General features: G+C 40.8%; 2 protein-coding genes and 1 long non-coding RNA gene across 12 annotated transcripts in view; 2 read left to right on the forward strand and 1 right to left on the reverse strand.

Moving 5' to 3' along the window:
• LOC128262954 (uncharacterized) overlaps positions 1-16,119 on the reverse strand; it is a 130,445-nt gene that overhangs the window by 73,068 nt on the left and 41,258 nt on the right. The window lies entirely within an intron of this gene.
• On the forward strand, positions 3,691-8,577 carry LOC128262945 (adenylyl cyclase X E-like). 3 transcript variants are annotated; one of them, XM_052997534.1, is made up of 12 exons: positions 3,715-3,851; positions 3,898-4,038; positions 4,094-4,253; positions 4,316-5,102; positions 5,161-5,261; positions 5,310-5,649; positions 5,859-6,303; positions 6,623-6,984; positions 7,042-7,136; positions 7,195-7,346; positions 7,405-7,549; positions 7,964-8,576. In XM_052997534.1, exons 1-12 carry the CDS (start codon positions 3,747-3,749, stop codon positions 8,500-8,502), a joined length of 3,372 nt encoding a protein of 1,123 aa, XP_052853494.1. In that variant the 5' UTR covers positions 3,715-3,746; the 3' UTR covers positions 8,503-8,576. The 3 variants fall into 3 exon arrangements, with proteins under 3 accessions (XP_052853496.1, XP_052853494.1, XP_052853495.1); XM_052997535.1 differs by having other exon boundaries at positions 3,732-3,851; positions 3,910-4,038; positions 7,964-8,577; XM_052997536.1 differs by lacking the exons at positions 5,859-6,303; positions 6,623-6,984; positions 7,042-7,136; ... (1 more) ...; positions 7,405-7,549; positions 7,964-8,576 and having other exon boundaries at positions 3,691-3,851; positions 5,161-5,247; positions 5,310-5,448.
• Positions 8,863-14,263, forward strand: LOC128262947 (adenylyl cyclase X E). Its single transcript, XM_052997537.1, has 12 exons — positions 8,863-9,079; positions 9,130-9,270; positions 9,620-9,779; positions 9,851-10,628; positions 11,130-11,230; positions 11,298-11,649; positions 11,723-12,176; positions 12,247-12,608; positions 12,670-12,764; positions 12,826-12,977; positions 13,497-13,632; positions 13,695-14,263. The coding sequence occupies exons 1-12, from the start codon at positions 9,008-9,010 to the stop codon at positions 14,261-14,263; spliced, it is 3,372 nt and encodes a 1,123-aa protein (XP_052853497.1). The 5' UTR covers positions 8,863-9,007.

Below are 16,119 nucleotides of genomic sequence, written 5' to 3' on the forward strand. Positions count from 1 at the left end.
TTTTAGCTTAAAATCATTTGTTGTTAAACAATTTTAGAAAACCAAATAGAATAATTAAATCAAAAATATTTTAAGTTATCAAACCATATTGTTAGTTATGAATTTGTTCTTTGGAAATATGTTCTAATAAGTAAGATTACTATTTTGTGGTATAACTGATGTCACTAGCGCTACAATCATAAGTTTTTTAACTTACCAAGCTAAGCAAATATCTCTCAAGAAAAACAAAAAACCAACCCAAAAATTTTTAATTACACACTGTAATGTTTATATATATTAAAACATTAGTATATATTATTCAAAAACAAATATGTGTTATATCAGGACAAGGATAAGACAGTTGAAAACATATCTTGCCAATTACTGAAATATAAAATTCACTTAAAGGGCAGTTCCAAACATTCTTAATGAAAATTACTCATACGCCACGTTTTTGACAAACAGCTCAATTGCCAAATGGTTGAAAAATCGAACAATTGAGAAAATATATTTATTCGAATGAGTAAAAAGGGAAATAATATTATTTATTATTTTTCATCCTAGCACTACATGTAAAACCTACTTATTTAATGTGCTAGTCACGTTTGCATTTTGAAAGAAACGCTAACCAAATTTGTACTTTCACGTTGACATCCCTAACTGCTATTTCACCTGGCCCACTACCAAGGAGTTCCCTAAGTTCTGCTTGTTGCGTGTCCACTTTCACTTAGTTTTCATCGGTATGTGTGTGCTGGAGCCCCCGTATTAGTGTGTACCGAGAAATTGCGGTTTGTTTGCCAGGTAATTACATTTCGGCATTTTCTCTGTATGGGTTTTTAGCCCCCAGTCCCCGCCGCTTTGCACGGCTCACCCCACCGATCTTCTGTGTGTGTGGGCATGTCAGCGTGATAATTATGCGACTATAATCGCACTTTTACATGCCAGTCCTTTCGGGGCGGAGAGGAAAAAAGGAAGGAAAATGAAAGGAAAGGAAAGGAAAGGAAAGCAAATAGGGGCAGTGGCAGGGGGAAAACTCAACTTGGAACTTCGAACTTGGCTAGAACACTTGAACCTTAAACGAAATATGTCGTCAAGCGGCAAAAGTCAGCAGTGCCAGCTAATTAACTGGTCGCCAGGTACAGACTTACTTCTCGACCCGACAACGACCCCGCCCACCGACCACCTGCCCACCGCCCACCGCCCACCGCCCACCACCCCTGCAACACATTCATGCAATATTTAAGGCAAAGTTGGCCGGCCGGGCTTAAACAAAAGCGAAAGGCATGTTTAATCATAAGAGCAAAAACAACACGAAACGGTAGCCGTTTGCCGTGTTGCCAAAGGCAGAAGGTTCCTTTCGGTCCTCGACTAAAAAAAAGCTGAGGCAGAAGCAGAAGCAGAAGCAGAATTGGTCGAGAAGTGACGTCAACGTAACGGGCATACAAAAAAGGGTTAAGCAAATATTGAAGTGAATAAAAACCATGAAAAGGGATCCAAGCAAAAAATTACGACAAAAATACCCGCATACGTATAGATCTATATAAGCCTACAGCTGTGGCCAAAGTATAAGTTTTAAATATGAACTGATATGTCAAGAAATATCAGCTAAAGTTAAATAAAAAAAAAAAAATTCAGTTTTCAAGGCAAAATATTAAACACAAAAGTGTTAAGATTATAATTTGATATATAATGCTTTGGAAGTAAAATTCTTATCAGAGAAACTTTTGAGATCACATGTTTAGTGAGCAAACAAATTAAAGGGGCTTTCAACGTTTGTAGAAGTTAAAGTGCTATTATGTTGGCTGCAATTGTGCTTGGTCGCAAAGCAAAGCAAAGAGAGATGAAACGCATACAGTTTACTATTCTTTTGGCCGTGTCGCGCTTCTGTGGGCGTGGCACATAGAGCAGGCGTATGGGCCATGGCGAAAGGCATTTTCAGTTCCAGTGCAGAGACCCAATCCAAAGCCCCCCGCCTGCCTGGCTGGAGCAGCAGCTACCAATTAATGTCCTTGTTAGGCATTGGCCTGTAAAATTGGCTTAAAAAATATGTAACCTTATGCGAGAGCGAGCCGCAAACTGAATTTTACTGTGTGAGTTTGAGTTTATGTGGGAGGCTGAGAGAGATTAAGATTATTAAATATATTTTACAAAAATATTGATATAAAACTATATGAAAAATGTATATAATCATTTTTAGTGATCGACTCGCTTGCAAAAAATTGTATTTAATTTTGGTTTATTGTTCTCTAATATTTAGTAGTATTTTAACACAACTGATTAATTATTACTTTTGCGTTTTAAAACTTTAAATAAATGTTAAAAACAACATTACTTAAAACATTTTCATAGCTCTAAATAGCATTTAATTAAAATCATTTAACAATACGGAAAGCAAATTATGTACCAAATTTCAATTGAAAATATTATATTTCTTTAATAAATACCCGTTCTTGTCCGCGGTATGAACCCCGCAAATGCATGTGTGTGAATAGGTTTGTTTATACGACCAGCGGGTGTGTGGGTGTGTGTGTGTGTGTTTGGCCAACCGAAGGGCAGGGGGAGTTCTTGCCACTACAATGGCTACTGTTACGTACTGCCTGGTGTTGCTTTTGGCTTTAAGTGAAATAAAGTTCACTCCGCTTTCTTTTTTATGCACTCGCGGCTATTATTTAATTTGCGCAGCTGGGCGTAAATGGGCGAAGGCATCGCCGACGACTATGGCTTTGACATGGCCAACACGAAGGCTCTCGGAATGCCAGAGTTCAGCTTTCAACTTTCAGCTTTCAGCGAGCGGCGTTTCTGCATTTCAGCATTTCATTATGGGCCACCTCATGCGATGCCATGGCGAATCATCGGATCCGATTTGGGCCTGTGCCGGGGCCCAAAGTGGTTGCTGGGCACGCAACTTCTGACCAAAAAGAGGGGCAAATATCGAATGGAAATGCAACGTTTTTGCAGATGTCAAAGTTGCCGCAGTGATTTTCAAAAACCAAGAAGGACAAGTCAAGGAGCCTGCCTGCATCCTGCGTCCTGTGTCCGTCTGTCAGAGGAGCAACAACCGCAGCCGGACGGGTGGAAGTGCCAATCCCTGTGCGGCTAAGCTCCTGCCTGCAGGGCCATCTAATCTGTAAGCATAAATTCCAATCATTTCGCAAATGGAATGTGCTAGCGCAAACCAATGAAACCGCAAAACACAACACAACCGAGGAGCAGGACTCCGTTGAACTGCATGCGGCTCCCGGGATAAGTGGAATTTTTGGGTCCGACATTGATTTTGGCTCTTTCTCTGCATTGGACATCCATCGCCCTTCCACAATACATTGAAGACCTACCTCCTTAAAACTCCTTTGAGGAGCAGTCTCGTAGGTCTCTTGTAATTGGCCCAAAATGCGAGTGATCAAATATGAAACAACCAACTTTGAACATTGTTCTCAAAGTGAAATCAAATATCAAAGTCAGGGACAATTATGCGGGTCTTTTTCTTTCGTCCCATATTTGATTTACTAAATGCATTTTTTGGTAAGTTTTATGTTATTGGTTAATTGTTTCATTTTATTCAACAAGAAAAGTTTTTTTAGTGTTTAGTTTTTGGGGCTTGGTTGACATTTTTCTGAGTTTTATAATATATATAATAAGATATAGACATACAAGTTTGTTATAAGGAAATACACAAAAGACATTATTTATGATCAGACAAGTAAACATACAAAGCAAGCTTATGCCTCACATTCAATTCTATGTAACTCCCACAGAACACAAAATACACAATGAATGTGCGCCAAAAAAAATCACCGTCGTACAAAAGTACAAGGTTTAAGGGATGTGCTCTGGAATACACCGATGAACGCGTGTGGGAACAAAGCTATTTAAGAGTAAGCAATTCGAATACCCTTCAGTTTATAAATCGTTTATCCACAGTCAAAATGCAAGGAACTACATTTGGAGGAAGAGTATCGGTACTACCAGTTCCGCCTGATGGTCAGTCACCTTACCGTTTTCTACCTTCTCTTCATGTTTGTGTTCGTCATCATGATAGGAGCCTACCTTCTTTTCATCAGGGTATGAGCTTAAGTTAGACCAGTTAGGCATTTTGGTAACATTTACTCCTTTGCAGCCCTTGGATGCAGTTTACTTTGATATTATAACCTGGTCAACAGCGTTTGCGGTAATTTCGTTATTGTTAAGTATCAACTTCTTCGCCAAGTTGGTAAATCGGCACAGGTGGGTTATGGTATTCACATCGGTTTTGTCGGCGTATGTCTTAGTGTTAACTGGTAAGTGTAAGTCTGTTAAAGAAAGCACTCGACAGTTGCCCTATCTGGCTTTTGTGCCGCAGATATATCACAGAACGCATATCATTATTACAAGAGTGACTGGCCATTAAACGCCTCGTTCGATATATTTGTGCTCTGCATGATCTATATGTTTCTGCCGATTCCCTCGATCAGGGCAGCGGCCATACTAGCCACCTCGGTCAGCATTATATACGTGGCCTATTTCATAAACTTCCTCAATGTGAACACGGTGTTCGCCGAGAGCAACACGTACAGCTTCGATCTATTGTCCGTGGACATATTGCACTACCTGGGCTTCAACATGATGGGCATATTCTTCCGGCTCATGAACGACACCATGGTGCGCGCCTCCTTTCTGGACCGCCACCAGTTCATCATGGAGGAGACGTGGTTGCGCAACGCCCTGCTCCAAGAGTCGATGCTTCTGGACAGCATCCTGCCGCCCCAGATTGCCAAGCCCATCCAGGACAGCATCAAGAACAAGATCACCCAGTCGGAGGCGGGCCCCGATAGGTTTCACTCGTTTGGTTCCCGCAGGCGGGAGAACTTCATGGCCATCCAGATCCATCCCGACGTCACAATCCTCTACGCCGACGTGGTCAACTACACCCATCTGACCACAACGCTGACGGTGGAGAGCCTGGTGAAGGTGCTGCACGACCTCTACGGCCGCTTCGACATGGCAGCCTCGCACTTCCGGGTGCAGCGCATCAAATTCCTGGGCGACTGCTACTACTGTGTGGCGGGCTTGTCGCATCCCGATCCCGATCACGCCAAGATGGCGGTGTCCCTGGGCATTTCCATGATCGCCAACATCCAGGAAGTGCGGTATGTTGGTCATTTAGTTCAATTAGTTATAGTCCTCAGCTCATCCTTTTAATCACAGAGCGGATCGAGCCTTGGATATCGACATGCGAATAGGAGTCCATTCGGGATCTCTGCTGGCAGGCGTCATCGGCGAGGCCAAGTTGCAGTACGACATTTGGGGTAGGCGAAAACCTTTATTCCAAGGCACTACTCCCAATGCCTTTTTAGGTCCTGACGTGGAGATCGCCAATCGTCTGGAGGCCACCGGAAAACCGGCCTTTGTTCACATCAGTGGACGAACTCTAAGTAACCTCAACGCAGCCGATTATGTAATAATGCAGAGCACAGAAATGGCCAAAACAGATCCACTGCTAAAGTCGATGAGTACCTATCTGATAACGGGCGTGGCAACTCGCGATTATGTCCGCAACACCATGGATCCAGTCCTATCCGGCTCGAACCTGGACATTAAAATGATCGATAAGGAGCGGCCATCCATGGCCAGTCGCCGCTCAATGTCCGATGAGTTGCGTGAGGAGTTCCGCAAAATGCCGGTTGAAAGCTTAGAGTAAGTCAGCTGAGTTCAAGCTGTATAATAAGGGGTAACTTATAAGTTTATCCACTGTCATGATATTGACATCCCCATGTAAAGAATCTTTTTCGCATTATAATTTTTCCGGCATATAAGTGATTGGTCCCACTTTCTAGTGCTTAATACTTAGTGTTACAAATATTGTTTTGGTTTTACGATAAGATTTCTAACACTTTTAATTTTAGCTTCCGATTGCTTTGCTGCCGTCGACCTAGTAACGAAAGGGATCAGAAAGCCGAACTCGGCATGTTTTGTGCTGCGTTTAGGGACTCGACCCTGGAATGGAGTTATATAAACCAGCCGGACTTTATTTTCAAGTCCTCAATGCTGTTGGCCTGGGGAATCGGGTGCTGCCTGATCTACATCCAAATGGTGACAAACAACTTTGTTTGCCGGTCATGCATTGTGGTCGACCTTGTTGTCTTTTTCCTGCTGACCTTCATGCTGTGCATCTCGTGGTACAAAACAGTGTGCTGGTGGAAAGACGGACGGATAGGACAAATCACGTACGGCAAATACAGCTGCATGATATTTCACCTGTTTAAGAAGATCCAGCACAGTGTGACTCTGCGCATTACAACCTATTTGCTGATCATAGTGTGCTACTGCGCGGTAATCTCCTTAATAATCGTGAGTCCTGAACAGAAAAGCGCATCGATGTTGGTAAACTAAAAATGTATAGCCAGCGAAAGTTATATTTCTTTACACACTCACGTTGTCTTAACAATTTTCATCAGTTAAGTAAATAACACAGTTTAATTTGATGTTTACTTTTTACATAATAATATTTAATGACAGAATTCTTCCTTCCTGTAGAAGTTGCCATAAGATTGCCTTCGACATTCCCAACTTAAAGCATTTAAAGATTTGTTTTTCTTTCTTCAAAATTTCTTCCTTAAAATATGTTTTTTTTGACGGAACTGTCTTTATTTTGTTCTTAACCCCCCAGATTAACTGTGACCGTGACCAATATCAACTGAGTTACATTGAGTGCTTGCTCTTTCACTACGAAATGGATCGCGATATCTGCTTCCATCCGTGGGCCTTCACGAACATGATTTGCCTGATCCTTGGCATGAGTTTCACCTTCGCTCGCATCCCGTTCGCCCTCAAAATTGTCGTCAGTTGCTGCGAGGCCGTGGCCTATATGTTGATCGTGTTTTTCCAGTACGCGTTCATTTTCCAGCACAGCGCCACTACAGCACCGTTTTTAAAGGCGGAATTAGCGCACTGCGGCCGGGTGTGCATGATGCTGCTCACTATGTACGCAAAGGAGCGTCAGACGGAGTTCAACACTAAAATTAACTACAAGTAGGTGGCATGAGCATAAAGTAAATAAAAGTCTTTTGGGCAACGGAAACTTTTCAGGCTCAACGTAGACTTGCATAAAAAGCAAAAGGCGGCCGATGTAACAAACCAATCAATCATTATTTTGCTGAATAACATTCTTCCATCACATGTTGGTGAGTTTTTTTTTTACATATTTATATACCAATTGCAATATTATTCACTCTTCCGCAGTCGACCTCTATCTCAATTCATTAGCCAAACACGAACTGTACTATGAAAATTATCAAATGGTTTCAGTCATGTTCGCCATGTTGATAAATTTTAAAATGGATTTACCCAGCTTACGAGTGCTAAACGATATTATAACAGAGTTCGATAGATTGGTAAGCTGATTTCTGAAATCCTTTCTAATGTTCTTAAATCACTTTTTTCGCATCGCAGTTGACTACCTACAAAGAATATTACGTAGTTGAGAAGATTAAAGTCGTTGGTTGCACATATATGGCAGCTTGTGGATTGGATTTTAACTTGGCCTCACAAATCCGGCACACCAGTGACTTTCGAAATAGTGCACTTCAATTCGAAAGTAAGTACTTGTCCCAGCTTAAAAAATTCCGTTCATTAAATTTCATTGCTTTTATGTTTAACTTGTATATTGTTCCAAAAACAATTAATTTTCTTAACCAGAAAGAACGCTATAGTCGAGTTTCCCGAATGAGTTTCAAAAAAAATAAAATTTTGCTTTTTAATTCAAAACTTAGATGTTATATAAATAATATTTCATTTTTGCAATAGCTGCCTAAGTAGCTTCTTTTCTTGTTTAGTTTGATTTTAACTCAGTTTTATTAGTTATACAATTTGTCTGATTTTTGTGAATATCAGTACAGAGTTTTAAAGGTATTTAAGTCCTTAAAAAATAAAATCCCTTAAAAAAATAATAAAGACTTGGCTGGCCCTTCTATTTATTGGCCTTCTATAAGTCATCTAATTTGTATTATAGTGGAACGGGTGCTAAGTCACAGAACGTCCGACGAAGATAATAACAACGATGAGGTGATATTCATGATGACCACTTTCGCCCTGGACCTAATGCGAACGCTGTCGGCGTGCAACAAGGCCTACTCGTACACCCACTTCGATCGGACCCTGTCCAGCGGAGAGATCTGCATCGGCATCTCCAGTGGCGAGATAATGGCCGGCGTGGTGGGTGCTTCCCAGCCGCACTACGACATCTGGGGCAATCCGGTCAACATGGCTTCGCGGATGGAGTCGACGGGATTGCCAGGACACATCCAGGTGACGGAGGAATCCGCCAAGGTTCTCGAGGAGTTCGACATTCAGTGCATTTACCGCGGCTTGACCTTTGTGAAGGGCCGTGGCGAAATACCAACTTATTTTGTGGGAATCGATGAAAACTTAAAATTCATTTCCGCAAAATTTGCCGATCGGACTTCATCAAGACGATATTCGGTTATGTCTTCACTAGATCCGGATCTTACTTTGAATGAGTCCAGTGAAGAAAACAAAGATGAAGATTGAGAAATTGGTACAGTTGCTTAAAAAATATATATATTTCATACATGTCGATGGCAGCATCAGCCCGCACTTATTAACTTGATAACACGCTTTACGTATGCTTTTCATAATTTGTTAAACAAAATAAAAATTGTGTATATCATTTGGTTGCATAATCTGAGTGTAGAAATTGAGAGCGGAAGTCCTTGGTTCGATCATCGCCGACTGCGAGTTTACAGAATAATTTTTTTGACTGGATATAAAAAAAAATAGCACAGTTAAATTAAAACAATTACAAACTGTTACATATATGAAAATATATCATACCACTATATATTTAATCGAAAAAAATCCCAATTGCTACGTCTCATGTCGGTTAATTTTGTCATAAAAAAAACACTCGACTGAGAATAAAAACAAGAATTGTAGCCCAGTAAAGTAGGCATTGTGATCAACGTTAGCTCATTTAGTTGAGTTGCGACGTCTTGACATTCAAAACTATAAATCGACTTGCGAAAATTAAATCAACATGCCACCTCTTGGACCAAAGTGTCAGCTGAACTATACGCGAGAGCGAATGTGGGAACCCGGCTATCTTAAGGTAAACTATAAAATGACTGTGCAACAACAAATTATTAAAGCAATTTTCAGGCCAAGTGTGCACAGTTGCGCTTGGAGAACGAGTTCCGATTGTATCGAATACGCCTTTGGAAAAGTTATCTCTGCGTCTTCTTCATGCTGCATATTTTTGTCACTTTTTTGCACTGTGTCCTGCTATTTACAACCGTTGATGTAAGTAACATGCAAAGGGTATTCTTTACTATTCAATTAACATTTAAGTATATTATTTATATTACTTTTTTTTTAAATTGACACTAACTTTTTAGCAACATTTATTTTGGTTCCTATGTTTTCAAACTAAAATAAATATTTTAATTCAAGTTTTAATCAAATAAATTCGAAACTATTGTTATTTATATTTTCTTATGTTTTAAAATTAAATACAAATTTTAATTTTTAATAAATCATAAATTATTGTTATTAGAGACTTTTGTTTATAAGAATCATAAATAATAGATATTTCAAAATAACATTTTAACATCCTATAATATCTACAAATGTAATATTTTTTTTTCATAAGCACCGACAAAAAATATATTTTGATGTGTCCCTTTCTGTGGGGTGTTGCGTGGTCCTTTTAATAGCGTTGAGCGTTAACTTCTGCGACGGGTTTATAGCGAAACATACGTGGTATATGTATGCCAGTTCGATATTTGCATCCCTGACTTTGGTGTTCGCCGGTAAGCACGTTAAACCTGTATTTTTGTGGTAATTGCACTTCGTAATTAGAGCGCTTTAACGCCTATTTTAGACCTTACTGAATCAATCTACCACAATTACACCCACAATTGGCAGCTGGGCACCTTTTACGACACCTACATATTGTACATGGTCTACATGTTCCTCCCGATCCACTTCATAAGTGGTGCAGTTCTGCTGGCCCTCCTTGTATCCGCGCTGTACATTATGTACTACATTCAATTTCTTGCCGATGGCTTCTCACAATTCGTGTCCGAACTGTTCTCCGTCGGCGGGATGTCCGTGGACATCCTGCACTACCTGTGCATCAACCTGGTGGGCATATTTTACCGCGTCATCAGCGACACGGTGGTGCGCTCCTCGTTCCTGGACCGCCACCAGTACATCAAGGAGGAGATCTGGCTGCGCAACGCCCGGCTGCAGGAGAAGCAGTTGCTGGACAGCATCCTGCCGCCGCAGATATCGCAGCCCTTGCAGAAGGACATCCAGAACAGGATTAAGATGGCAAAGCAGGGCGTCGGCATGCGCTTCTTCAGCGCCCTCGAACGCACCATGGCCATCCAGATACATCCGGACGTCAGCATCCTCTACGCCGACGTGGTCAACTACACCCACCTGACTACCACACTCACGGTGGAGAAGTTGGTGAAGGTGCTGCACGACCTCTACGGCAGATTCGATAGAGCCGCCTTCCGCTTCAAGGTGCAGCGCATCAAGTTCCTGGGCGACTGCTACTACTGTGTGGCCGGCTTGGCGGACCCCGATCCCGACCACGCGAACAACTGTGTGGCCCTGGGTCACTCCATGATCTCCGACATCCAGGAAGTGCGGTGAGTCACTGTCTTAACTATTTTACATTCTTGTCTTTGAATCCCTCAAAAGCGTTTTTGAACTCTTGTAAAATATTTGTCAGAATTTTGTAACGCAGTTAAGAATTTTTTCGATCCTGCAATGTATCAGCTTGACTAGACGAGTCGTTATGGCCATGGGTGGCTGTTTCTATTCCGTTTTCTAGCTCAGTTTAAATTTTAAACAAATCGGACGTCTATAAACAGTAGCTGTCATAGGAACAATCGGTTAATTACTATTTTATTTCTCTACCTGTTTTTAACTTGAGTATATATCGTTGGTATTTAGAGCTTATCACCTTGATCAAAATCAGTTGACTGTATCCTATAGCTGCTCTATGCTATATCTCTCCTTTCAAATTCTATTTGGTTATGTCTACACTGAACATGTTTTAACTCGCAGTTGATTGCATATAGTAATTTAATCAAAAATCAGTAGTATTCCTGATCCCTGAAAAATGTTTTTTCTTCCAAAATCCCCAGCGACGTTCAAGGTCTGGATATAAATATGCGCATTGGAGTTCATTCGGGGACGCTGTTTGCAGGGGTCATTGGTGAGGCCAAGCTGCAGTTCGATATATGGGGTGAGCTGGTCAATCTACACCACGACTTTCCGCTAGTAACCACATTTATTTTTTTCGAAACTTGTAGGACTGGACGTCACCATTGCCAATGTCTTGGAGTCCACTGGAGTGGCGGGCTTTGTGCACATCAGTGGTGCCACGCTGAACAATCTCAGCGAGCAACGCTATCTGATTGGCGAAGGACCCGAAAGTGCAAGGAAACATCCACTTTTGATTAATCACCGTATAATTACATACATAGTGCTGGACGTATTGCAAGCGGAGGAAAGTGAAGAGTACCTTGGTGAACTGCACGCAGTCTCTTTAATAAACTTCGTATCAAGACAAAGACTAAGTGATAATACTAACGAAAGCTTAAAAGCAATGTTCAATGCCGAGTTGCACGAAGAATTCCGAAAAATGCCGGTCAGTGCATTTAAGTGAGTACATTTTCGGAAGCATATTATTTATATTTTTATTCATATTTATTTAATTTCACATCCCTCGATGCAGTCAAAAGACATTTTACGGCATGTATCGAAATAAAGACAGAGCGTCGGCGCCTTTGTATCACCAGTTGAACATTTGTCTGACCTTCTACGACAGCGCCATGGAGAAGGCCTACTTGAAGCAAACCGACTACATGTTTAAGTACAGCATGCTGCTCGGCTGGTGCGTTGGATGCTGTCTGGTGTACATCCAACTGATGGACACCAAAATGATATGCCCCTCGTGCATTATTCTGCCCGCCACTGTGTTTCTAGTGCAGACCATTCTGACCTTCATCGCTTGGTACAAGAAGATCTGCTGGGCAAGGTATGGAAAACTTGACCTGCCGCATAGGTACAGTCGTTTGAGCTGCTTTATATTTCGCATCCACGAGAAAATCATTGGCAGTCTGGGCATCCGCATCGTCATATACCTTTTCCTAGTGCTATCCAGTTTCTCCGTGATGGTGATTATCGTGGTGAGTTCGCAACATGATCGAAAAGGTTCTCATATATGTATGTTACTTAAGCGGTCAATCCTTCCATCAGATGACCTGCCAGCGCGAAGAGTTTGAGCTAATGTTTATCGAGGAAAAACTCTTTCACTACGAACAGGAAACAAAGATATGCTTTCATCCGTGGGTGGCGACCAACATGGTCTCCCTGATGATTTGCCTGACCTTCACCTACGTCCACATTCCGTTCCTGGTGAAGACCACGATGGCCCTTTTGTTGACGATTGCCTACTTGCTGATCGTTTTCTTCCAGTTTGAGTTTGTTTTCCACCACAGCGTGACCACGAACCCATTTTTTCCCGCGGAGTATGCACACGGCTTGCTAATTTGCATCAGCCTGCTAACTATGTATGTGAAGGAGCGCCAAATCGAGTTCACCAACAAAGTGAACTTCAAGTGAGTTCGACTGACTTCAGGCGATTGTTTTTTGTGCATTTAATTTGACATTTTTTTTTAGCTGGCGCGTAGAGTTGAGAAAGAAGGAGAGTGACGCCACTATAACCAATCATTCGATCATAATTATCCTCAATAACATTCTTCCTAGTCATATAGGTGAGTCTTGCACTGATGCTAGTATATTATAACTGCAGGAAATGTTGTGCTCTTTTCACAGTCGATGTCTACCTCAGTTCATTGTCCAAACACGAACTTTACTACGAAAATTACCAAATGGTTTCCGTCATGTTTGCCATGTTAATGAATTTTGAAGTGGATTTAAGAAGCTTGCGAGTTCTAAATGAGATTATTGGCGAATTTGATGTTCTGGTAAAGTTTAAGATCTGCGTTATAAAATAAGCTTCAAACAAGAGTTTTTTAAAAAATTATAAAACTTATATTATTTTTACATTCTGCTCAATGCACTTTATTTTAAACAGAAGCTCCCATAATTAAAATACGGCCTTTAAAAAAAAGTGAACGTTTCTGGGATATTCAAGAAAAAATACTGATTCTTAATTTCTTAAGATTAAGACACGCCTTCTTTTGAGCCTTTGCCCGTTTTTTAAACTTGTATTTAATTTTGATCTTTGACAAATAATTAGAAAATATATTGCTTGTCTTCGAAGTATTTCAGATTTGACTTCTAAACAATGCGGCTCAACAGCAAACCCAAATTGCTTCAAAAGACCACTTTTTTAATTTCATTTAAAGTTAAATTCAAAGCCATTTATGTACATAAAAAATATGGTATCAGGCTTATATTTCTAATTTGAAAATATGGGATCAATTTATACTTAATGAAGAGAAATTTAAGAAATTCCTATTAACTTGCATGCCCGATTACAGTTGCTGTTCTACAAGGAATATTATTCGGTTGAGAAAATCAAAATCGTCGGATGCACATATATGGCGGCGTGTGGACTGGACCTGAACTTCGCGGGCTCCACTAGTAAAACAGAGAAATCGGACTTTGATTTGAATAGTAAACGATTATCTCGTATAACATTTTATTACCGCCCCCAATACCCATCCCAACCATTTCAGCCCGGACCGAGGGGAATCCACGAAAACTATCCTTCGAGCATAACCAACACGAGCTCGAGGAAGTGGTCTTTGTGATGTCCTCGTTTGCCCTGGACATGATGCGCACGCTGGCCAGGTGTAACAAGGCCTACCAGAGCATTCCGTCCATTCGGAGCATTACGGACGGAACAATCGCCATCGGCATTTCCAGTGGCGAGGTGATGGCCGGCATAGTGGGCGCCTCGCAGCCGCACTACGACATCTGGGGCAATCCGGTCAACATGGCTTCGCGGATGGAGACGACGGGACTGCCGGGCAACATCCAGGTGACGGAGGAGTCCGCCAGAATCCTGCAGGATTTCGGCATTCTCTGCGAATACCGCGGCTTGACCTTTGTGAAGGGACGTGGTCAAATACCGACCTATTTGGTGGGAATCGATGGCGACCTTAACTTCATCACTACGGCGGCAAAGCGATCTCCGAGTCACGTGGAGCGCAGTACGGTTATATCATTGCAATCTACCTATTCTCAACCAGACGATTACAGTGATTCTGCTAGCATCTTTGGACAAACCCTGAACGATAATTAAGATGGCTTGTATAGTTTAAGGTTATATTCTACACATTGAATTATATAACTCGTTTTGTAATCTAAAAATAATTAAATAAATTGCACTTCCAGCAAAAAAAAAAAAGATTTCAAAATTATAAACTTTGAAATGCCGGATATTTGCTTTTCCTTTTATCGATTTATTTGCGCTTTTAATAAAGAGACCTCTCACTCTTTAAAAAGCTTGCCAAATTGTCACCCCATTTTCTTATCCAGAAAGTGACTTGCATTTTTCATTCGAATTTCAAAACATAATTGATGATTTTGCTACGCCTATCCATTAAAAGTGTCAAAAACAAGAAGCAGTAGCAGCAAAAACCAAAATCAGAACCATGGCTGCTAACTAGATTTTGCCTTTTTGGCCCCCTTTCCGTTCCAGTTTAATTGAATTAATCCCAAACCGTGTTAAAATGTTGAGTGCCGAGTGCCTACTGATTTAAATGGAAGGGGTTCTCACCATTCTCACCAGCAATTAAAAGGTATTTTTACAAGCAATTTGGAAAATATGACGGCGCTGACAGTCACGGAAGGTGAGATTGCCTCCCTTTGATTCTGATGATGCTTGTCATTGTTTTCTGTAATCGACGAGTTTTCGCCGGGGCCGGGGTGAAACATCCAAAAAGCACGACACACAAAAATGCGAAAATACGCGTTAGAGAAACAGCCATTTCCGGTGAAAGCCCCAGGACACGGTGTCCCTTTTTAATTGGTATAGAGTTGTTTTATCTGCACGGACACGGTCCTACCTTCCTTTGACATGTAAAACGCTCTCATCCAGTGCAGGTCCCAAAAAAAAAAAAAAATACGTTGCCTCGTTTTAAGAAGAAAAACTCAATGACAACAAATTGAACTTCATGTGAATGCCAATTGCAAATTAAAATGCGAAACCTATTTAGCTGAAAAACAAACGAAAAGCTTAAAAAAAATTATTTTGTTAGGGTATAAAGTGCTTTAATGGCTGGGTTTGATTAAAATTAAAGGCTTTTCAGTACTTTCATAAGGAATGTATTCATTTTTAATGTAAAATGCAAGGTATTTAAAACTACTTTTCTTCGGGACTTAGACTTTTTTGTTTTAGTAAATAAACATGGTTATTTTAACAAGTAGTCACGCCTCTATCGTAATTATTTGCTCGCTGAACGCCTTAATCTTGCATGCAAACTAAATATTTTTAGAAGAAAACAAAAATTTAGAACTGAGTTACAAAACAATATTTTTAATTTGGCTAAGTGCAGCTACGCATTCAAATAAAAGAATATATTCGCTAATTTCAATTACAAAACAACTGGCTTACCTGCGGCAAATGTGGACTAAATATTTTGCTATTAGCAGAGCTTACTTTTAAGGCAACCTGGTGCCGCACTTTGTGTTACGTATTCAGATGATTAGTTCAAATACCGAAACTGGAAATAAAGACCAGTCCTTGTGCACTCAATAACAATGCGAAAAATGTTTATATATGACAAAAAAGGGAGAGCCAAAAAAAAAAAAAAAAACAACGCAATCGAAATCGAGTTTCATTCTCAGGCCATTTGCCATTCCGAGAATCCGAACTAACAACATTGACTCAAGTCCACACTAAAATGCGAAAAAAAAGATGGAACTGGAACTAAACCCTCCCAAGCTAACTAATCTTTTTTTAGGGATTTCTTGTTTCCCTTTTACCAGTATTTTGTGTGTGTGTGTTTTGCTGCCAATCCGAGCGACCAAAACGAAAATGTCATCATCAGCACAGCTTTGGTCAGAGAATAGAAGTAAAAACCCAACCGAAATGGGAACTATCCGTAGCGCACCGCCCCTCACCGCCCCTTACCGCCCCTGCTGACCCACGTTTAT

This window comes from Drosophila gunungcola, unplaced genomic scaffold (genome assembly GCF_025200985.1).
Source record: "Drosophila gunungcola strain Sukarami unplaced genomic scaffold, Dgunungcola_SK_2 000001F, whole genome shotgun sequence".
Lineage (NCBI taxonomy): Eukaryota > Metazoa > Arthropoda > Insecta > Diptera > Drosophilidae > Drosophila > Drosophila gunungcola.

Coding starts and splice junctions, on each gene's coding strand:
- LOC128262947 (XM_052997537.1), top strand. CDS start 9,008: ATGCCACCTCTTGGACCAAAGTGTCAGCTGAACTATACGCGAGAGCGA. Junction 11,650..11,722: donor ATGCCGGTCAGTGCATTTAA/GTGAGTACATTT, acceptor CCCTCGATGCAG/TCAAAAGACATTTTACGGCA. Junction 12,609..12,669: donor ACCAACAAAGTGAACTTCAA/GTGAGTTCGACT, acceptor ATTTTTTTTTAG/CTGGCGCGTAGAGTTGAGAA.
- LOC128262945 (XM_052997534.1), top strand. CDS start 3,747: ATGAATGTGCGCCAAAAAAAATCACCGTCGTACAAAAGTACAAGGTTT. Junction 5,650..5,858: donor ATGCCGGTTGAAAGCTTAGA/GTAAGTCAGCTG, acceptor TTTTAATTTTAG/CTTCCGATTGCTTTGCTGCC. Junction 7,137..7,194: donor CATTCTTCCATCACATGTTG/GTGAGTTTTTTT, acceptor ACTCTTCCGCAG/TCGACCTCTATCTCAATTCA.